We start from the raw sequence: 22,935 nt of genomic DNA, 5'->3' as shown, positions 1-22,935 counted from the left end.
AAAGACTTTCCCCCCCCTTACGTTGAGTGTGTGTGTGTTGAGTGACGTGTTGCCCCTTCCCCTTTGGCAGAGCTCGGCGGTGACGCAGCGCATCAGCCCCTGCTCCACGCTGACCAGCAGCACGGCCTCGCCGCCCGCCAGCAGCCCCTGCTCCACGCTCCCCCCCGTCACCGCCACTGGCACCCCCAAGGACTGCACCTACGGGCCCGTCACCAGCCCCACCTCCACGCTGGAGAGCAGGGACAGCGGCATCATCGGTGAGTGGGTCACCCTTCTCCTTCTCGCCCTCCTCCAGAAGCCCACTGGGCACGGACCGCCTTGGTTTGACAAGCTTGATGCTCGATCCGGGGTGCGGGGTTAGTTTTGTGGAAGGGAAGTACTGAAGTTGCCCATTTTAAAGCTGTTTCCAGATGATTATGCTGAAAGTACAGCGTGAGGGGGATGAAGTTGCAGTGTTGGGTCAACAAGAGTGTCCTCCTCCAGAAGCCAAGTGGGCACGGACCGCCTTGGTTTGACAAGCTTGATGCTCGATCCGGGGTGCGGGGTTAGTTTTGTGGAAGGGAAGTACTGAAGTTGCCCATTTTAAAGCTGTTTCCAGATGATTATGCTGAAAGTACAGCGTGAGGGGGATGAAGTTGCAGTGTTGGGTCAACAAGAGTGTCCTCCTCCAGAAGCCAAGTGGGCACAGACCGCCTTGGTTTGACGAGCTTTGTGTTTGTGATTCACGCGCGTTTGCTAATTAATTGGGCACGGACCGCCTTGGTTTGACAAGCTTTGTGTTTGTGATCCATGCGGGTTTGCTAATTAACGGGGTGGTTTTGCATTATTCAAGTTAATATTGCAATGATAGAGGTGAAACGATACCCCTCCATCTTCCCTTCATCACAGGTAAAACTATGTAGAGTTGGTGAAAATTGGGATGGCTGAGGTTGATGAGTAAATTGTTTGATTCAAACTTTTGGAACTTGTTTGTATGGAGAAAGAGGAAGAATCTTCTACCTTTGCATCCCATCTTCACCTTTTGTGCTTCTTGCAGTCTTTCTTCCTGACACATTTTTGCCTCCTTTAATTCTAGTGAGGTTGTTGACTTTTCTTCTACCAAGTGTTTCTGTTGTCCTGCATCTTCTCCTTCAGCTGCTCTCCGTGCCTGTTTATGACTGTGGGGATGCTCATTTAGAGAGACATGAACTTTGTGGTCCAGTAAGGAAGATGGGATGGTCTCGGTGCCAGGCCATGGCTGTATTTGGGGTGCCATCCCTCCTGCTACCTCAGATAATTTCAGAGACATCTATATTTTCAGCATTTTCCTTCCCTTAATGCCATTTGCTCCATAGCTGCTGTTCTTTATGTCAGAGGAAAGAGAATAGATGATGGCATCACCTTTGGAGTTCTATTGCAGTTGGTCCATATTATTATAAATATAAAAGACTGATTACTATTTGTGCCCTGTGACTGTCACTGCTACCTTATTGGTGACTCTGTGCCTCCAAAGTGAGTGCTGCTCTTGAGCTCAGCCTTGGGCAGGAGCCAGATTAAACCAACACACATTTCAGTGAATTTCTGCAGCAGGTTTTTCATTCCAGCAGTCTGCAGGTTGCAAATGTAAAGGGTCTTGAGAAAATGCCCTACACAGATTAATTCCTGCTCAACAACCATGAAGGTACAACGGGAGAAAAGTGCTGTCTGGGTAACATCAGGCAGGATGGTCCTTGCTTGCTCCTTGTTTTATGTTGAGTATTTCTCCAGCTGAGATGATTTTTACTTTGCCAACAGTTTATGTAGTGCTTAAAAAAAAAGGAGGGGAAAAAAAACCAAAAAGAAAGGAAGGTTGATAATTTAGGGAGGTTAGTTTGTACTGGTGATTAATATTTTGCTTGGCAGATGAGGAAATCTGGGCTTCGCTCGGCTCCTGTCTGCCACAGCAACCTTTGTAGCACTTCTGCCTGCATGAGCTTAAAAATGCAAATATGTAAGCTATTCTGAGCTGCATAGCAAAGTAGGTTAATGAATTCTGGGAGAAGTCATTGTGGTATCACACACCCTTCGTCCTCTGCTCACCATGTCCCCCGCTCAGAGCTTCGCCCCGTCCCACGGCAGCCCCTGGGAGCCTGCTTGGGCTGGAGGATCCCGGTGAGTAAAAGCAGATGCTTGATTCCAGCTGGAATCTCACCTCTGGCCGAGCTGTGAATCGGGTCCAGGGCTTGAACAAAGCCTGAAGTGGAGCAGCAGATTTGGGGATAAAGCCTGTCCTCTGCTTTCAGAGCTGCTGTTACTCATGAGGTGTGTCGGTGGGTGTCGTGTCGGGCTCCTCTGGCCCCCCCCGGATGGTTGGGAGATGCCAACCTGAAGGTGATCAAACCCTGGGTTGCCACAGTTTGGTTTCATCTGGAGTTTCTTGTCCTGGCTTGGGAAAGCCTCTGGAGGACTGGGTGGCTTTTGTGGCACTTGTGTGTACACCTTTGTACACCTGTGTGTCAGGGAAGCATCAGTGTGATCCCCATTCCTGATGTAATAAGACACTGAAGCTCTTTGCTCAGGCTTCTTTCAGTAGGTCTAGAGTAATTAATTTCTAAGTCTGAAACGTTTTCTTTCACCCCTCACCAGGAGGATTCTCTCTTAGAGGTTCTTCTGTTAGGAACTCAGATTTTCCCATGAAAACTTCGGAAAATAATAGAAGGTGGCTTATCCCAAGGCTGTGTTAATGTATCCCAGATGGAAAAGTCATGCAAAAATATGTTGGTGAGGAGCAGGGGAAGCGCTTTTCAAGGCTTTCAAAAAGCAAGACTTTCCTCTGCTGGTCTTTGCGCTCAAAGGAAAACAAGAGCCTCTTTCTCCCCTTCTTTCCTCCCCCCCTTTATTTTGACAATAATGTTTTCAACACCTTCTTATTCTGGCATTTGATAGAGGCTGGACAGCTGTAACAAATTGCTGGGAGAATGGTCTTCTCCAGTCATACTTTCCAGCAGTGAAAAAAAATGGGGAAGTTTTCCTCTCAGTCTGTGTTTCTGCCCCTTCCCCGGCCTCGGGCAGCGAGAGGAGGCTGTTTCCCCGCGGGGGGAGGATGGTCATTGCCCCCCTGTTGGGATGGGAACTGGGTGTGCAACGACTTTCCAAGGTGCTTTCTGCATGACACTGATTCCCTGGGATTATTTTCGCTGCAGAACGGAGCAGAGAAGTTGTCCCCGTGTGGGGAGCAAAGGCCACCCCCATGTCTTGCCCTCCCCTTTGGGGACACACTGGCTCCTTTCTGTCTGGAGGGTCGGGGACCCGGTTTCCCTTTGGTTCCATTCCTTGGTCATTGGATGGACCTCATACACACGTCCCCTGCTGTGTTGGTTCTCTGCAGGGATGGATGTCACGACGTGGCTTTTGGTCTGAGCAGCTTCACATGGAACCTCAAAAGTGTAAATCTGTTTGCCAGGAAGGGTAATGATAGGACAAGGGGAAACGGTTTTAAATTGGAAGAAAAAAGATTCAGATTAGATCTCAGGAAGAAATTTTTTACTGTGAGGGTGGTGAGACACTGGAACAGGTTGCCCAGGGAAGTTGTGGCTGCCCCATCCCTGGAGGGGTTCAAGGCCAGGCTGGATGGGGCCTTGAGCAACCTGCTCTAGTGGGAGGTGTCCCTGCCCAGGGCAGGGGGTTGGAACTAGATGATCTTTGAGGTCCCTTCCAACCCAAACCATTCTGTGATTCTATGTTGGAGATTTCCTTGTCAAAACTACTTCTGGTTTTCTGCCATTTTTACGTGTAGAATAAGAATGAACATTTCCCAAGGTGTTTTATGTTTCCCAAGTCATGGTCCCTCCTCCTCCTGAATAAGTGATTTAAGCAGTAAGCTCATTAGGTCCAAGAAGGTGTATTTTTATAACAGGCAGCTCCAATATATTTCTTGATAAAAATTATGGTTTTGGGAAGATCTCTTGATCTTTGCCACCTATCAGTCCTGAGCTGCAGCAAGGAGCACCTCCAGATCATGAACCAAATCACCTCGTGATCATGAATCGCCACCAGATTTCATATTTTAAAAACATAGAGGCTTTAACCTGTGTCCCTGAAGGTTGATGTGCTATTTGTAAATTATCTGAGAATTAGCAAAGGACAGAAAGCAGTTAATCAAGGTGGGAAGTCGATCCTTGCACCGTTATGCATAATTGCTTCTCTCGGTGTGTTTCTGCTTAGCATAAAATGGTTTTGTACATTAAGCTCATTTTAGGTTTCTCTATTGCTAGAGACAGCATTAATTTGTCAAAGTTAAATCAGAGCGTGGCTCTTCAGACTCTGAATTGCTGCATTAAGAGCGTTGCTGGTCGCTGGGGTGGGTAGAGGGGGCATTTTGGGGTTTTAATCTGGATGTAAAGGCCAAATCTGAAGCGGGCAGGTTTTCTGTGATGACTTGTACTTTCGGAGTTATTCCTGGCCATTTGTGTGTCACCTCTTACATAATTTCAATTATGAGAGAACGAGCGTGTCCTCTCTCTCATCTGCACAGCACGGGGACTGTTTCAAGCTTCCGATGACTTTAATAAATGCGGGGTTAGAACAAACTCATTTTGAAATTTTAGATTCTCTGCAGTAAAGGGAGGTTCAGTCTGCTTGTGTTGGAAGGGTGACAAAAAACAGTACAAGGGGCCAGATCTTCACATTCGGATGCTCTTATTTGTTAAAGAAAAGAAATGGGGAGGAGGAGAGAGGAGGTGAGCAAAGAAGAGAGATAGGAGCAAGTCAGCCCTTTCTCCTGGAAGCCACTAAATCCTTTCCGTGTAACACAGAATGGCTGGTGAAAATTGCTGACCTGACTTTAACCTCTGAATAGCTCCCAGGGTTTTTTTGGCTCTCGCTGTGTAAAAGCAGCCAACTGTTAATGTTCAAAACCCGCTACTGAAAAGAAAACTGGGTGGAAGAATCACGTGCTGCTGCGGGAGAACTTTGCGCTTCGCGGCCCCGCAGAAGTGGACGGGAGAGTTTTGCTGCTTGAGTGCTGCAGAATAGAGGAAGATCTCCAGCAGTCGTAATGCAAGGCTCTGAAATAAACCTGAAAATGTTTCTTGCTGCTGTGGAAAGGTTACCCGAGTGCTGGGGGGGCTCCAGCAGCACTTTGTCATTTAGCAGCATCCCAAGTGTATGGAAAGAAGGGCTGGTTTCCGTGCTGGGTCTTCCTGCAGAAGGGCTGGGATTTCTTCTGATATGGAACGGGGTCCTGCTTTTCCTTATTGTGGAGTCCTGTGATCAACGCTGTATTCACGGAATCACAGAATTGTTGGAGTTGGAAGGGACCTTCTAGAGACCATCCAGCCCAATTCCCTGGCCAAAGCAGGGCTGCCCAGAGCACATCACTCAGGAGCATCCAGGCGGGGCTTGAAGATCTCCAGAGAAGGGGACTCCACACCCTCCCTGGGCAGCCTGTTCCAGGGCTCTGGCACCCTCACTCCAAAGAAGTTCTTCCTCAGATTTGAGTGGAACTTCCCATGGTCCAGCTTGTGCCCGTTGCCCCTCGTCCTGTCACTGGGAACCACTGAAAAGAGTCCAGCTCCATCCTCCTGCAACCCACCCTATAGGTACTTATAAGCATTAATAAGGTCTCCCCTCAGCCTTCTCTTCTCCAGGCTCAAGAGCCCCAGCTCTCTCAGCCTTTCCTCATCAGGGAGATGCTCCAATCCCTCCATCATCTCTGTTGCCCTTCGCTGGACTCTCTCCAGCAGTTCCCTGTCTCTCTTGAACTGGGCAGCCCAGAACGGGAGGCAGGGTTCCAGTTGTGGCCTCCCCAGTGCAGAGCAGAGGGGGAGAATGACCTCCCTCCACCTCCTGGCCACACTCTTCCCTCTTCCCCATTTAATTGTTGGGGGGATCATCTTGAGCAGGGAAATCGGTGTGATGTTAAAGCAGCTTAAAGGAAAGCAGTGAGCTGCCCAAATCCTCTTGCCCCACTGCCATGGTGATGTAGATGGGTCTAAATCCCTCCACCCACTGGCCACACTCTTCCCTCTTCCTCATTTAATTGTTGGGGGAATCATCTTGAGCAGGGAAATAGGTATCACGTTAAAGCAGCTTAAAGGAAAGCAATGAGGTGCCCAAATCCTCCTGCCCCACTGCCGCGGTGATGTAGATGGGTCTAACGCCATGGGGAGCAGTTGCCTTCCCTTTTTTGGGGCATTTTTACACTGAAAAACAACACGTAAAGGACCCCCATCCCCTCCTGGCGGCCCCAGGCATGTAGCTTTTTTCACGTTCTTTTTTTTGGTGTTTTTTTTTCTCTGACTCGTGAGCTTTTATTAAGTTGCCGCTTTCTACAGATTTATGTGTTGGTGGGTTAAAAATAGGTTTGTTAATAAATTCATCTGGAGTGCGTGCTAAGCAGAATGGATGCTGCTGACAATAAAACAAGATAGATCTGTTTGCAAGTTTAACTGCTTTGGGAAAGGAACAAAGAGCAGCTCGAAAGGCACATCAAGATAAATTTAACTCAGGTTAAATATTTTTGTGATCTTACAGCTAAAGCATTCGGATTCTGACATTCTCATCAGTTTTGTGAAATGCTCTCTTAATAATGAATAAGATTTCTAAGAATTACAGATCTTATTTTAAATCTAGCCGGCTGCCATTTGGGCTCATTCCCCAAAGGAGGAGCTCCCTGAAAAATGTCTAATATCGATGAATAATGAGCTTTTGTTCACAAATGCACCTGCACGTTGCAGGTGACGGGGCTGAGGGTTTGGGAGGTGGAAAGGGAGGCTCTTTATCAGGCGTCTCATCAGCTCTCGAAGCAAAATCTGTGGGGTCACAGAATCCCAACCACATGAGATACAAAGGGACACCACCTCGAAATCCCAGTTCAATTCTTTCTCCAGTTCATTAAAAGGACAAATTAAGCAGGAAGGAAACGTGTGTGTGCACGTGTGACACGATTCGTGGTCAACGTTGGGGTGAGAAACCATGAAGTCATGGAACTTAAGCCACTGAGGCATCAAGGGTTGGATTTGGCACCAAAATCTGGCCCTTAAATACTGGATGATGGGTCAGCTACAGGTGTTTGTTACATTACTCCTTAAAAAAAAAGGAGAAAGAAAACTGTTTAAAGCCGACAGAAGCGGCACAGGACAGATGTTCTATTCAAACTGTGAAATTGGCTTCAGTTTATGGTCCAGCCCGGTAGATGGCAAGAAAATTGAGTGAAAATTTGAAAGAAAGAATAAACTGAAGCGAGAGATCAGAAGACAGCTAGAGGAAAATGCAGCGTTGGCAACTCCCACGGTGTTATTTTGGATACTGCGATAAGTGACTTTTCTCTAATGTTTTCGCTGTTGCTGGTGTGAGATTAGCTTTTATTTTAAGAGCAGTAAGATTTTAACCTTCAGGGTTATGAAAAGCTTCACAATGATCCAAGCCTGCCCAAAAAGTTAATGCCAAATATACGAATATCTTCCCTCCCCTTGTGCACACACCCCCACACATGCCTCCTTTCTGCTTTCTTGTTTAAATCTTAGAATTTAAAACCAGTTTCAAGATTTTCAAAAAGGAAGAAAAATTGTCCTTGCTGGTGGTAAGGAGGGAAAAATGGTGAAGTGCTGTTGGTGAGAGGGGCGAAAATAAAGAAGGATCCAGAACACAAAAAGGAAGAAAAATTGTCCTTGCTGGTGGTAAGGAGGGAAAAAATGGTGAAGTGCTGTTGGTGAAACGGGTGAAAATAAAGAAGGATCCAAAATGGTGAAAGGTGGACAGTGCAGAGAGGGCAGTGAGGCAAGGCAGCGATGGGAGTTGATGTAGAGTTAAAGGGATGTCTGTGTGCAAAACCTGCATTTTTTTAAATGAAATTAACAACCCCATGGTTAAAATCCCTTGTTTCCCTGTGCGTGCCACATGGGAGAGGTGTGAGTTTGTGGATGGGGTTGGGGAAGCAAAGGAGCACGTGGCTTGTGGCCACTTTTGTGGCTCAGAAAGCCCTTCTCCGCAATCAGGGCCTCCCTCTGGCCATGCTGTTACCCCGGGGGTGTGTGTGGTTCTGTCAGAGGGACACCTTTCAATAACATGGACAGTGCAGAGAGGGCAGTGAGGCAAGGCAGCGATGGGAGTTGATGTAGAGTTAAAGGGATGTCTGTGTGCAAAACCTGCATTTTTTTAAATGAAATTAACAACCCCATGGTTAAAATCCCTTGTTTCCCTGTGCGTGCCACATGGGAGAGGTGTGAGTTTGTGGATGGGGTTGGGGAAGCAAAGGAGCACGTGGCTTGTGGCCACTTTTGTGGCTCAGAAAGCCCTTCTCCGCAATCAGGGCCTCCCTCTGGCCATGCTGTTACCCCGGGGGTGTGTGTGGTTCTGTCAGAGGGACACCTTTCAATAACAGCACTTGGGAGCACGTGGGGTTTTTTTTATGATGCTTTGGTAAATCAGCCATCAAGGATCGGTACCTCCGTGTTAGATTTGGAACCTTTTAACAGCTTTCTTTCATGCTTACAGTAGTGGACTGTGCTTAAAATCATTGTTTCTGCAGGTGATAAATGGTTCATAAACTAAAGCTTTGCTGCTCTGCTCTGTCCCACGAGCAGGGCGTTTGCAGAGAGTTGTGCTCTGATGGTGGGACTGTCTTGTGTTGAAATGCTCTTTTCATTTCATGCTCATTTCATTTCATGCTCTTTACAGGCTGAGGGAGCTGGGGTTGTTCAGCCTGGAGAAGAGGAGGCTCCGGGGAGACCTAATAGCAGCCTTCCAGTACCTGAAGGGAGCCTACAGGAAGGCTGGGGAGAGCCTGTTTAGAAAGGCCTGCAGTGACAGGACGAGGGGCAATGGCTTCAAGCTGGAGGGGAACAGATTTAGACTGGAGATGAGGAGAGGGTTCTTCACTGTGAGGGTGGTGGAGCACTGGAACAGGTTGCCCAGGGAGGTGGTTGAGGCCCCATCCCTGGAGATATTCAAGGTGAGGCTCGATGAGGCCCTGGGCAACCTGGTCTAGTTGGGGGTGTCCCTGCTGACTGCGGGGGGGTCGGACTAGATGGCCTTTGGAGGTCCCTTCTGGCCTGGGCAATTCTATGATTCTATGATTCTTTTACCCAGCCCGAACTTTGCTGGTCCCAGCAGGGCAGGTGGGAGCCCTTGGAGGATTCCTTCCATCCTTCATCCCGCTCCTCAGCCGGGGCAGCGGGGAATTCAGATTTAGAACGGCACGAATACCGGGGTCAGCGTGATGCTACCGTCAAGGTATTTTTCATTAGGCTTCAAGACCTTTTGTGTGCTCGCCATGATTTATAATACCTCGAGGCTTGAAACAGAAATGGGTTTTCCCATTTAATCTGTCTTTTTACAGGATTGTTTGTATGAATTAAGGTTGTGATTTTTATTTTTTTCCCCTGTATTGGAGACCGGTGTTGGAAGAGAAGTTGTAAGAGCCTTACAAGGCTTTTGAGCAGGGCAGACTTAGGATTTTGGGGGTTTTTTTGCATGGAGAAGCCTTAAACTTGCTGGCTGATGGTGTTTAGAGAGAATAATTGTCTTCTAAAAGCTTCAGGGGGCTGTTGGAGCCTGGGTTGCCTGAGTGCCCGATGCTGCCGCCCTCCCTTGGGAAAGGTTTGGGTTCATACTTTCTGCTTGCCACGTTTTCTGTTTGGCAGCCAAGATCCCTGGAGAGGTGTGGGGCTCCCTGGAGAAGTGTGGGGCTCCCCGGAGTGGTGTGGGGCAACCCAGCTGTATTTAGGTCTATCCTTCTGTGGCTGGGTTTCCGAAGGCTCATGTAGATTAGGGTAAAACATTTCTTTTGCTCTTTGCCAGCTCTAGATGTTCTCTAGGACAGCTCTGATGCGATAAGGCAAGTGGTGTTTGAGGGTGTTACTGGAGAGGAGTGACTCGAGGTTCACTTGCAGAGTTTGCACAAGTGGTACCCAATTTCAGCATGGGATACCGTGCCGCAGTTAATTCTCTAAAGCAACACAGTCCCTATTTCCTACTTGAGACATTAGAAATCTTTACGTATAATTAACATTACAACTGTTGGTCATCATAAAGTGGCAACTGTAGAAAACTGCTTTCTCCTGCCGTTCCCTCTGAAAGGTGAACGTAGAGGTTGACATTTCCCAGGCATGGTCTCTGCCTCGGGGGGAATTGGGTGGGATGGTGACCCCCTCCATCGCGTGTTTGACTCCAGACAAGCACAGTTGAAAGCCTCACACCCCGGGGCACAGGGCAGCTTGCAACTAAATGAGAAATTATATTTACTACCCTGTAAATACATGAAACTCTCTGAGCAGCGTGGCGCTGCCTGCAGTGACATCTGTGGTGCTGTCTTGGCTGAACGGCCGCTTTCATGCACTTTTGGGTTTTTTTTTCCCCCAAGAAAGAAAAATATTATTTTAAAACATGTTATTTGCAAAAAGTTCTAATCAAAATGTTTCACCGGGGGCAGATGAGGCAAATTTGGAAAGGAAAGCTTGACGTGGGCAAGTCCTCTGCCCAGGAACACGCAGGTGTGAAGGGCGAGCGCTAAAGGCAAGGTGGGACCGAGAGGTGACTCCAGCGTCTGGAGCGTGTCCCCTCCTGGCACCAAAGGCCACGGGTGGGCAGAGATGCCCGGGCTGTGCTGCTGGAAGCTGGTGGAGGTGGTGCTGGTGCAGAGGGTGGGGTGTGCCCAGGTGGCCAAGAAAGCCAACAGCATCCTGGCCTGTATCAGGAGCAGTGTGGGGAGTAGAACCTGAGAGGTGATTGTCCCCCTGTACTCGGCACTGGTGAGGCCTCACCTTGAGTACTGTGTCCAGTTTTGGGCCCCCTACCATAAAAAAGACATTGAGGTGCTGGAGCAGGTCCAGAGAAGGGCGACAAAGCTGGTGAGGGGTCTGGAGAATAAGTCTTATGAGGAGAGGCTGAGGGAGCTGGGGGTGTTCAGCCTGGAGAAGAGGAGGCTGAGGGGAGACCTTATTGCTCTCTCCAACTCCCTGAAAGGAGGGTGTAGAGAGGTGGGGGTCGGTCTCTTTTCCCAAGTCACAGGCGACAGGACAAGAGGAAATGGCCTCAAGTTGTGCCAGGGGAGGTTCAGGCTGGATATTAGGAAAAATTTTTTCACTGAAAGGGTTCTCAGCCATTGGAATGGGCTGCCCAGGGAGGTGGTTGAGGCCCCATCCCTGGAGGTGTTCAAAAGACGGGTTGATGTAGTGCTGGGAGGTCTGGTTTAGTGATGATGCTCCTTGTTTGTTGTGTGGGTGTCTATTTTTGTCAGTCAGGTTGACGGTTGGACAAGATGATCTTTAAGGTCCCTTCCAACCTAGAAGATTCTGTGATTCTGTGAAATCCCACGGGAAGAGAGATGGCAAAGCCTCGGAGGAAGCTGTGGGGGGGCTGCGGAGGGGCAACGTGCTGCCTGCACCCCCCCGTCTGGGGGTTTGTGCTGTTCATTGGTCATTCGTGTGTTTTGCAGCACTCAGGTGGTTTAGATGCATCCAATTCTCTCTGTGTTCATATTAAATAGTGTGGGACTGGGTGATGATTGAGACTGGAGATACTGGAGATATATATAAAAATATATACCCCCCCTGGTGAGGGGTCTGGAGAACAAGTCACACGAGGAGAGGCTGAGGGAACTGGGCATGTTGAGTTTGGATGAGGCTGAAGGGAGACCTCATTGCCCTCTACAACTCTCTGAAAGGAGGGTGTAGAGAGGTGGGAGTTGGCCTCTTCTCCCAAGGGAATAATGACAGGAGCAGAGGAAATGGTCTGAAGTTGGGGCAGGGGAGGTTTAGATTAGATATTGGGAAGAATTAGTTTACTGGGAGGGTGGTCAGGCACTGGAACAGCCTGCCCAGGGAGGTGGTGGAGTCACCATCCCTGAAGAGATTTAAGGAACATGTAGACATGGCACTTCAGGGCATGCTCTGGTCCCCAGGATTGTTGGTTTGTCTCTGTTTGTGGTTTATTTGTGTGGGTTTATTTTTCTTTTTTTTTTGTTTTTTGTGGTTGGGCTCCATGATCTCAAAGGTCCCTTCCAACCACGAGGATTCTGTGATAGACACCTCTGTATTTATACACACCTGGTGTTATGTGGGGCTATAGAGAACCCCAGCTCAGGTTCCTCACGCTCAGGTTGTTCTTTCTGGCTGGATTCAGCAGCAAAGGGAGCCTCACGTAAAAGCCTGTTCTCTCTCAACATCTCTGCAGCCCTCCCCCTGCCCTGACGTGCTCCTTTGGTGGTGGCTGAACGTGTCCCATCACGTCCTGCTCCCTGGGTATCATCTGATGGAGACTGTGGGTTGAGGGATCTGCCTCTCGGCAGAGGGCTTAAGGCAAAAATTCCTGCTTTTTGATGGATTGGAGGTCATCAGTTTATCTTCCCCGAATTCAGAGCATGCTATCTCTTAAGAGGTTGCATTTTTTTGAGCTGTTGGTTCCATTAGGTATCCTTGGGCTTAAAAACTGAAGATTTATAGAATGGTTGGAAGGGACCTTTAAAGATCACCTAGTTCCAATCCCCCTTTGAGCAGGGACACCTTCTGGTACTAGATTAGTTGCTCAAATCCCCATCTAACCTCACCTTGAACCCTTGCAGCTGATGGGGCACCCACAGCTTCTCTGGGCAACCTGAGCCTCACCACCCTCACTGCAAATAATTCCTGGGACCCATAAGGTATTTTCTGGCACAGTCTGAAGGACCATTTGTTTCTTTTTTAAAGCTGGTATTAAGAAAGGGTTAATTCTGTCATCTCCATCAGTGTGGCAATTCCATTGTTGTTTTCCAGTCTCCAGTGGTGGGGATGCCCTGTGTCCCCCCAGGGACAGGGTTCTCCTTCTCCCAAGGCTTTATCACCCCTCATCCTGCAGAGCCCTGAATGAGCCTAGATGTTTCCTGGGATGGAAACCTCAGAGACCTGGTTTGTTACACATGGGTTAAGCCAAGTCCATGACTGCTCCTGCAGCCCCTTTTAGCAGTGACACAATTTAAACAGTGCCACGTAGAACTGTGGTCTGTGGGGACTTTTCACCGTGGGGCTGGGTTGGCCAGAGTCGTGGTTAGGGACCGCGGAGCAAAGAGGGCTCAAAGGATGAGCACAAAATACTTGAGTTCTGGTTTAGATATTCAATCTCTAACCCAAGTGGTAATACCAGAAGGAATCTTAACGTGAGAGTCAGTTTTTAGTATAATCTGATATTCTGGTGCTCTGCCCCTGTCTTCTACATACACAAAAATCTGCTCAACAACAGAAGTGTGGCCAGCGATGTCATGGTGTTAGTTTGTAGCTGCTGTTGCCTGTTCCAGTTGGCTTCTCTGCATCTGGATTAAGGCCCCAAATATTTTTAACATGTAGGTATAATTTAGATACATTAATGATGCAACAGGAGGCCTGTTGTGACTGTGGGTAGGCTTCATCCCGAGGGTGGGTCTTCATTCCCCAGACAACCCTCTGAAGAGATTATTGCTGTAAAGCACAGTTAATCCCCCACGGGGGCCAGTGCAGGAGATGATGGGGATGATGGGGAGCTCTGCTCAGACACCCAAACTGTCTGAGCACAGACCCTGGCCGAGAATACCCTCTGCAGCCCTGGAGAGTTAAGGGTATGAATAAGGCAAACTTGCAGAAATAATGTTATTTTGCAGCTTTCCTTCTGGTTGTGGAGACTGATGGGCTTGATCCTTCTGGGGGCTGAGATGAAGTTTTTTCTGCCCATGGAATGGAATAAAATGAGAATTCATCCTGGAGAAAAGGAGGCTGAGGGGAGACCTTTTCGCTCTCTCCAACTCCTTGAAAGGAGGGTGTAGCCAGGGGGGGTCGGTCTCTTCTCGCCAGGAACAGGCCATGGGACAAGAGGAAATGGCCTCAAGTTACATCAGGGGAGGTTTAGAATCATAGAATCATCTAAGTTGGAAGGGATCTGTAGCCATCAACCTAACTCTGATTAAAAAAAAAACCCTTAACTGTAACCATACAAAAGAACCCCCCACATCACTAAATCATGTCTCTAAGCTCTATGTCAACCCGTCTTTTGAAAACCTCCAGGGATGGTGCCTCAACCCCTTCCCTGGGCAGCCCATTCCAAGGCTCAAGAACCCTTTCAGTGTCAAAATCTTTCCTAATCTCCAATCTGAACCTCCCCTGGGGCAACTTGAGGCCATTTCCTCTTGTCCCATGGCCTGTTCCTTGGGAGAAGAGACCGACCCCCCCTGGCTACACCCTCCTTTCAGGGAGTTGTAGAGAGCGATGGATATTACGGATATTAGCAATGGATATTAGGATAGATATTATGAAAATGTTTTACACTGAAAGGGTTACCAAGCCTTGGAAGAGGCTGCCCAGGGCAGTGGTGGAGTCACCATCCCTGGAGGGATTCAAAAGCTGGGCAGAGGAGGGGCTGAGGGACATGGGTCAGTGGTGGTTTGGGCAGTGCTGGGTTGATGGTTGGACTCGATGATCTGAAAGGTCCCTTCCAACCCAGAAAATTCTGTGATTCTGGGAATGGAATGGAATAGAATTTTTTAAATTGGAAAGGAGCTACAATGATCCATCTAGTCCAACTGCTTCACCCCATCAGGGCTGACCAAATCTTTGCACTTTCTTTGTGTACAACCATGACCAACCCTGACTGTCGCACTGCATCAGCCTTAGGTGGTGCAGATAATGTGAATTTTCTGAAGTTAGATGTTGCTTTCTCAAATTTTTGACTGTGAAGTTGTCATTTCTGAGTGATGCCCTGGGTCGTGCCCTTGGTGAGCTTTAGTTGCCCCAGGGCTGTGTTGCTGCCTTGGATCTGGCCCTACGCTTTTGCCTTTTAAATAAAGTCAAAATTGGTTGGGTTTAAAATAGCTCCTAGAAGAGATTAAGTCTGTAGAGCAGTCGCTTCCAGCCCGTGTAGCAGTACTTATATCATCCAGGGCTGTTCAGAAGGTAAATTAATCCACAGGGAACAATCCTAAATACCTGATTCAATGAAGAGTTTGCACATAAAACAGCTTTAGTGTAAAAACAGTGCAAATTATGTTTAAAATGAACACAAATTGATGATTAGAAAGGGGACCAGCAGGATTTATTAGCTCTTTTTTCTTTTTTTTGTTGCTTCATTTAGAGAAAACTTATTTTGACACATAGTTATTTTGGTTTTCCTCAGTTTGATGTACTGGAAGATGACTGATTTCAGCTGCTGGTGTGTTTCTACAAAGATTAATTAGACATATACTGAGATAGGTTTTTAAAATTAATGGATTTTAATGGATCAATGGCTTATTTATTTCTGCAAATAAACAATGTACTATGCCTAACACTACAGACCCTGACATTGTTGGGATGAGTAACGAACAGGCACTGTAAGAATGACAGGTCTTGATTTATTTTTCTTTTAATGATGATTTTGTGGCTTTAGAGATAAACAGTTAATTCTAGTTCCTATTACAATGTCATTTAACAGGTGTAATTAAGCTTGGCACCTCGGTAGGCAGAGCCCCAGGACCGGGAAAGTCATCCCTTCCCTATTTTATCAGGTCTCTATGGGTATTTCTGAGAATTTAAATGGAATGCCTAATGTTAGGCAGGGAGATTGTTGCTGTACTCAACGTGTAAATAGGTGGCTGAAGTATGGAGTTCTGCACTTCTGGAGGCATTTAGAAAACCAAATTAAAGAACCCTTACCTGCATCTTCCTGAGGTGCTCTTTGGCTGGAACTTCTTTTCTAGGCTGCTTACTCCTAAAACTTGGCATAAAAAAAAGCTTTAATCTAAATGATGTGACTCTGGGGAGTAGTTCACTGTTTGTGTTTATCACAGAATCACATGGGGTTGGAAGGGACCTCTGGAGACCATCCAGTCCAACCCCCTGCCAGAGCAGGTCCACCCAGAGCAGGTCCCACAGGAACGTGTCCAGGGGGGCTTGAATGTCTCCAGGGAAGGAGACTCCACCACCTCCCTGGGCAGCCTCTGCCAGGGCTCTGCCACCCTCACAGGAAAGAAGTTCCCCCTTATGTTTACGTTCAAGTTTGTGCCTATTTCCTCTTGTCCTGTCACTGGGCACCACTGAAAAAAGCCTGGCCCCATCCTCCTGACACCCACCCTTGAAGTATTTATAGGTGTTGATCAGATCCCCCCTCAGCCTTCTCTTCTCCAGACTAAAAAGACCCAAGTCCCTCAGCCTTTCTTCATCAGAGGGATGCTCCAGGCCCCTCATCATCTTTGTAGCCTCTGCTGTCCCCTCTCCAGCAGTTCCCTGTCCTTCCTGAACTGGGAAGCCCAGAACTGGTCCCAGTGCTCCAGATGGGGCCTCCCCAGGGCAGAGCAGAGGGGCAGGATGACCTCTCTTGACCTGCTGGTCACACTCTTCCTGATGCCCCCCAGGATGCCATTGGCCTTCTGGGCCACCAGGGCCCATTGTTGGCTCATGGTCATTCTACTGTCCACCAGGACTCCCAGGTCTTTCTCCTCAGAGCTGCTCTCCAGCAGGTCAACCCCCAACCTGTACTGGTGCATTTTATTGATATAAAAGACAAATTCTGTGCAGTTTGTTAACGAGGCAGCAGCTCCCTTGGTTGAGGAGTGGGCTCCTGTGAAGGCCGGGAGGCTGCGGAGACGTTGCGGGGGGGTTTGTGCCACCAACAAGGAGCGGTGGATCCAGGCTGTTCTGTCCAGGGACAGATGGCACAGAAATTAGCAGAGAATTTGGACTGGGAAAGGTATTTACTGCAGCTAAGTGAAAATGACGGCTTTCAGTGGATTTAGCAAGTAGATCTACAAGCACAGAGCACATCTGTGGCTTCAGAATATTCAGGGTTGAGTTGAATTTCAGGGTTTTAAATAGCACTGGAAACATGTGTGATTGGGGCGATGAGAGGACAGTGAGATCTGGTTTGTGAGCTCTCTTTATTTTTTTCTTCTTTTCTTTCTTTTTTTTTTCTTCCCCCCCTTAAGCTAGGGAGCGGGCGAGTTTGACAGACTCAGATAAGCTGTTACAGGCGTTGGGACCTTCTCTGAATACCTAAGATGGTCTGATGGTGACCTTGAAGGAAGGTGTGGCAGAGTAAAGATGAAAGGGAAGTCGATAGCCCGAAGGGAGGTGCAGCCAGGGGAGAACTGCATCGGCCCCCAGGAGGGAAAATACTGGGGGGGAGATGATGTTAGTGGTGGGGATTAGAGAATCATTGAATCTTGGAATGGTTAGAGTTGGAAGGGACCTTAAAGATCTGGAGCGGGTCCAGAGAAGGGCGACAAAGCTGGTGAGGGGTCTGGAGAATAAGTCTTATGAGGAGAGGCTGAGGGAGCTGGGGGTGTTCAGCCTGGAGAAGAGGAGGCTGAGGGGAGACCTTATTGCTCTCTCCAACTCCCTGAAAGGAGGGTGTAGAGAGGTGGGGGTCGGTCTCTTCTCTCAAGTCACAGGCGACAGGACAAGAGGAAATGGCCTCAAGTTGCGCCAGGGGAGGTTCAGGCTGGATATTAGGAAAAATTTTTTCACTGAAAGGGTTCTCAGCCCTTGGAATGGGCTGCCCAGGGAGGTGGTTGAGGCCCCATCCCTGGAGGTGTTCAAAAGATGGGTTGATGTAGTGCTGGGAGGTCTGGTTTAGTGATGATGCTCCTTGTTTGTTGTGTGGGTGTCTATTTTTGTCAGTTAGGTTGACGGTTGGACAAGATGATCTTTAAGGTCCCTTCCAACCTAGAAGATTCTGTGATTCTGTGATCATGGAGTTCCAACCCCCCTGCCCTGGGCAGGGACACCTCCCACCAGAGCCAGGTGGGTCTAGTATCAGCAGAGTATTGTCCCTTCTCAATGTGAAGGTCAATACAGCAACAATGAGAAATGAAATAATGAAATAATATGGGTGAAAATGTGTGGATTGCAGTTAATGCTTCACAAAAACCTGCTGTCCATCACAGGAGACATTGGGTTCTGTTCCTGACCCGGACTGATCCATGGGAGCTGCGTGTTCGGACACGTCGGGGTTGGGGTGGGGAGTTCAGTGCCTACGGCTTTTCAGGGTCAACAATACAAGGCTGTAAACTTCTACAAACATTCCCTGGAAAGGGGGTAACTGGAATGCAAAATAGAAGGTATAGGGAGCACTGAAAAAGTTTTTTTTCCATAATAATTTGTGCTCTCTCTGGAATTGCACATTCCAGTACAATGCTGCTACGATACAAATGATTCTTAATGCTCTTTGTGATTACAAATGGCTTTTAACAGTATGAGCCGAAACGTTATAGCCTGAATGTTCTTTTAGAAGTAGTAAGCAGAAACAGTGTCATTAAACTAAATTCCATAATCTCTGATTTATGTGAATGTGGAAAATATGATGAACATCATTTTTGGCTCTCGCGTTGCCCCAGTCAGCGTAGAGCAGCGTGTGTGCGAGCGACTCTCTCTTTGTTACTCATTTTGTTTATCGTTTCTTCCTTCAAGCTACTCTGACAAGCTACTCAGAAAATGTGGAACGCACCAAGTATGGAGGGGAAAGCAGTAAAGAACTTGGGTCTGGAGGAAACCTGAAGCCTTGGCAGTCCCAGAAGTCCAGCATGGACTCCTGCTTGTACCGCGTGGATGAGAACATGACGGCGTCCACCTACAGCCTCAACAAGATCCCCGAGAGGAACCTGGAGACGGTCTTGTCCCAGTCAGTCCAGTCCATTCCTCTTTACCTGATGCCACGGCCAAATTCAGTAGCAGGTAAGAAAGAAGCATTTTTTGCCTTTGGGTGAGAGCGAGACGCGGTACGTGTGTGTCACAGCCTTGTCCATGTTCCCGTTATCCAAAGAGAAATCTCCTTTCTGTAGTCATCATCATTAAGCGTGACACAAATTGTCTTTTCGTTTGACTTACTGCTTCTAAATGGAAAATTCCTGTGGGTAGAACTGGTTCTGATGATGTTTGATGCTTATTTCACCAGTCTGTGGTCAGTTTTTTACAAAATTGTACAACTATAAGATAATTGGAGAATAAAAAAAGATTTTAAAAAGAGATTCTTTGCTATTATTACAATGCAAATAATCTTGGGTTTAAAGTACCATGTAATTCCAAGGCATCATGGCCATTTCTACTCTTTCAAAGTCTTCGTTATGACTAAAATCGAGTGTCTGATCTTCTCTGAAGTTCATAAGAGCTTTGGAGTAAGAGAATTGAGATGCTTTCTCTGGCCAGAGAGGTTGTGGTGGATCCTGTCTCTCTTGGTGGACTTCACCCCAACCATCGTAGCACACCCTTGTGTACTTGCTGGTTTGGCTTTCACAGCCTCTGGCGTTTGCTAATTAATGATGGAAATGTTTTGTTTTGGCATAACATCCCCATTTCCTTCATTTTATTTTGCCTCTGCTGTTTGAAAGATTCCTAAACGATGCTGTGACACATCTTACCCGCGTCTTTTCACAACCTGCTGAGCTCCCCCCTGAAGTTGGGAACAGCAGGACAGAAACAAGACATGGGATTAAAAATACTAAAGCTTTGCTGGAAAGCTGCTTGCTGGGAATTATTCTGCTTTGCTTTACTGCCCTGTGTTTTTTCCTGGCTGGGTAACTGCTCTGGGGCTAAACATTCCCTTGAGGTGGTCGGTCTGTCTGTACAGACACCTGGAGAAATTCAGGCTTTATCTTTTTGGGCAGTGGGATGGGTGCTCCAGAGGGTGCAGGCTGGGATATCATCCCTTCAAACAGCCTCTCTGGGCAGCCCGGGCTGTTGTGTAACGGGATTGGATTTGCTTTTTAATCCCACTTTTGGCCAGTCACCGGCCCAAATACCACGTAGAAATGAGAGTTTAGAGATGCTGAAATCTGGGCACCCCAAACATGGAGGTACGAGGCCACGTGCTCCATATGCCTGAAAGCCTTAAAGTTTGGGAATTCAGAGTGGAAAGAGGGTGACAGGAAAAAAGTGGGAAACTCCACTTGCCCGGCCTCGTTACTTTGGGTTCATTTTTTATAAACTGCGTAAACACTTTGTAAAGAAATCAGGGCAGGCCGGGTACCATAAATATATATATGTGTGTGTCTTGGTTTAATTGATTTTGAAAGTCTCTCGCCTGATGCATTTAGAGGCAAATCCTGTGCCAAGAGAAAACTATTTCACCAGGATCGGGAGCACCTTTTCCTTTTGGCTGGTTTTGTTTTGTCTCTCGCCTGATGCATTTAGAGGCAAATCCTGTGCCAAGAGAAAACTATTTTGCAAGGATCGGGAGCACCTTTTCCTTCTGGCTAGTTTTATTTTGGGGGATTTTGCTGCTTTTAAGTAGTATGTCCAGTAGCACCGTTCATATCCCGAGATAAATCCCTGCGTTAGTAACTATGGGTAAACTATAGTATAGTATAGTTGGGTATAGTATAGTAACTATGGACAAAAACAAGATTTGGCTTGACCTTTTATCACTTTTATCACCTGTTGTCTCCTATGAGTTTATAACACCAGAAGATGATGTTTTCTAGGTAATAGATTTACATGGGTCTTTTTTCCCAGGCTGTTTAACCCTGTTATCTCTCTGCTTGATGATGGGAGAGGGAACCCCTGATGTAGTTTCATGGTTGACTTAATCCTGTCTGTGAAACGTGCCGTTGCCCAAAGAGTTAATCCCCCTCCCTCTGCCAGCCCCACGTCCTCACCCAGCGCTGCGGGTCGGGCAGCCCTTTGAGAAACCAGACCAGCAGACTAATCCCAAGGAACATTCACCCTCCAGAAAACATGTGTATTAATTTTCAGCCACAGGTTCATTAGCACAGAGGCACAGCGTGGCTGGGAGCGGGGCAGAAAGCTCCCTTTCTTTTAGTGGTATTCCACATTTTAGGGTAATCACAAAACCACAGCTTTGCTAAAACAGACTGTTCTTGTCTTTTTTTTTTTTTTTCAAATGCAGTTGAATTTATATACAAACAGTCTATTCTTGGGAACCAGAGCATGGCAGCACTTACACCTTGTGGATCTTTATTTTTCTTCTTTTTTCTTCTTTTTTTTTTTAAAGATTTGAGTGTCTTCCAAAATGGTACAAAAATGTTCTTTCTTTTATCAGGCTCACAAACAGCAATCACTGCTGTGTAACACATCCCTTCCCTCACCCAATAGCTCACAACTGGGAGAGCAGTGATCTCCTCCTGCACTTCTAGTGGGAGGTGGCCCTGCCCAGGGCAGGGGGGTTGGAACCTGATGATCTTTAAGGTCCCTTCCAACTCTAACCATTCTACAATTCTATGAATATTTCTTCAGAAATAGTTACAAGCGCTTTTTGGGGAGAAATAATTCTCTTGGAAAAGAAAAACGAACCAACACGGCAGGCTCTTGTTTCCCATAAAATGCCAAAGTGGGATGTCAGATTTGGAAGAGCACGTCTGGGTCTTGGGAAATGGCTGGGATTCGCAGGTTATCCTGTGTGTGACAGGAGTTTTAGGAAAAGCCCAGTGTCTTTCTGGTGGGAAAAATATCAAAGTATTATCAAAATATCAATATGCCATGGGAGCGTGTATGGTGAGTGATACCCCGTGTGTTACCGCAGGGGGGACAGACCCTGTTTGGCAATTTTTTGGTATTAATTCCAAATTGGTATTAATTCCATAATTGGTATTAAAGATCATGGAGTTCCAGCCCCCCTGCCCTGGGCAGGGACACCTCCCACCACACCAGGTTGCTCCAAGCCCCCTCCAACCTGCCCTTGAACCCCTCCAGGGATGGGGCAGCCACAGCTTCTCGGGCCAACCTGGGCCAGGCTCTCACCACCCTCACACCAAACAAGTTCTTCCTAATATCTAATCTAAATCTCCCCTCTTCCAATTTAAAACCATTACCCCTTGTCCTGTCACTGCACTTCCTGACAAAGAGTCCCTCCCCAGCTCTCCTGTAGCCCCTTCAGATATTGGAAGGGGCTCTAAGTTCTCCCTGGAGCCTTCTCTTCTCCAGGCTGAACAACCCCAGCTCTCTCAGCCTGTCTTCATGGGAGAGGTGCTCCATCCCTCTGAGCATCTTCATGGCCTCCCCTGGACCCGTTCCAGCAGGTCCATGTCCCTCCTGTGCTGAGGACTCCAGAGCTGGACACAGAGCTCCAGGTGGGGTCTCACGAGAGCAGAGCAGAGGGGTAGAATCACCCCCCACAACCTGCTGGCCACACTTCTCTTGATGCAGCCCAGGGTGGGGTTGGCTTTCTGGGCTGCCAGTGCACACTGCTGGCTCGTGTTGAGCTTCTCATCCACCAACATCCCCAAGAGTAACCCTCAGGGCTGTTCTCCAGCCACTCTCTGCCCAACCTGTATTTGTGCCTGGGATTCCACGTCCCAGGTGCAGGACCTTGCACTTGGCTTGGTTGGACTTCATGAGGTTGGCACAAACCCACCTCTCCAGCCTGTCCAGGTCCCTCTGGATGGCATCCCTTCCCTCCAGCATGTCCAACCGAGCTTGGTGTCATCGTCAAACTTGCTGAGGGTGCAACTTTTTAGTCATAAATTAGAAGAAAATTAGGGAAAATGTGAGTATAATCTCTCTGCACTGATACTGTGTTTGAGGGGGGAAAAAAACAACCTTAAGGAAATTCATGGGCCAAACCTTCTGGTTCTCTTCCCCTAATTTCCCACATTAACTGCTCTCAATTAAATTTTAATTTAGTGCCACCCCACTTCAGAGCCAGCCCCCCTGGAAAGGCAGCAGGGGCAGCTCAGTCCGTTCCACCTTCAAATTTCCTCAAGCCTTTTCAAGGTAAAAATGCAGTTGAGCTCCTGAGGTTGGTTCCGTGCCCCGTTGGCCACTGTCTCTCTGGGCACAGGGAAGAGCCCAGGCTGGTGCCACATCTGCCTTTTTTTGTCTTTTGATATAGAAAAGGTATTTTTGATCTCCGTAGGGAATCTTTTAAAGATCTTCTTCTTGAGTTAGCATTTCTTTTGCACTTTTCTTTTGTTTTTTCTCACGGGTTGGAGGAGCTGAATATTCTTTCAGCAGTTTTTAGTTACGTCTCTTTGGAATTCTGCGAATTCCCAGGGTTTTTAACAACCTGCAGATTTTTTTTTTTTATATTTTCTAGATTATACTCTTTCTG

The 22,935-nt window shown here is 47.6% G+C and overlaps 1 protein-coding gene across 10 annotated transcripts in view; it reads left to right on the top strand.

Moving 5' to 3' along the window:
* The window catches only part of TANC2 (tetratricopeptide repeat, ankyrin repeat and coiled-coil containing 2), a 255,682-nt gene that overhangs the window by 132,273 nt on the left and 100,474 nt on the right, over positions 1 to 22,935 (top strand). For all 10 annotated transcript variants that reach the window (XM_014956534.1, XM_014956530.1, XM_014956533.1 and 7 more), the window contains 2 exons: positions 71 to 257; positions 18,342 to 18,605. In XM_014956534.1, coding sequence (XP_014812020.1) covers positions 71 to 257; positions 18,342 to 18,605 — 451 coding nt within the window. The remainder of the gene's footprint in view (positions 1 to 70; positions 258 to 18,341; positions 18,606 to 22,935) is intronic.

This window comes from Calidris pugnax, unplaced genomic scaffold (assembly GCF_001431845.1).
Source record: "Calidris pugnax isolate Ruff unplaced genomic scaffold, ASM143184v1 scaffold167, whole genome shotgun sequence".
NCBI lineage: Eukaryota > Metazoa > Chordata > Aves > Charadriiformes > Scolopacidae > Calidris > Calidris pugnax.
This window is presented reverse-complemented; position numbering and strand designations above follow the sequence as displayed.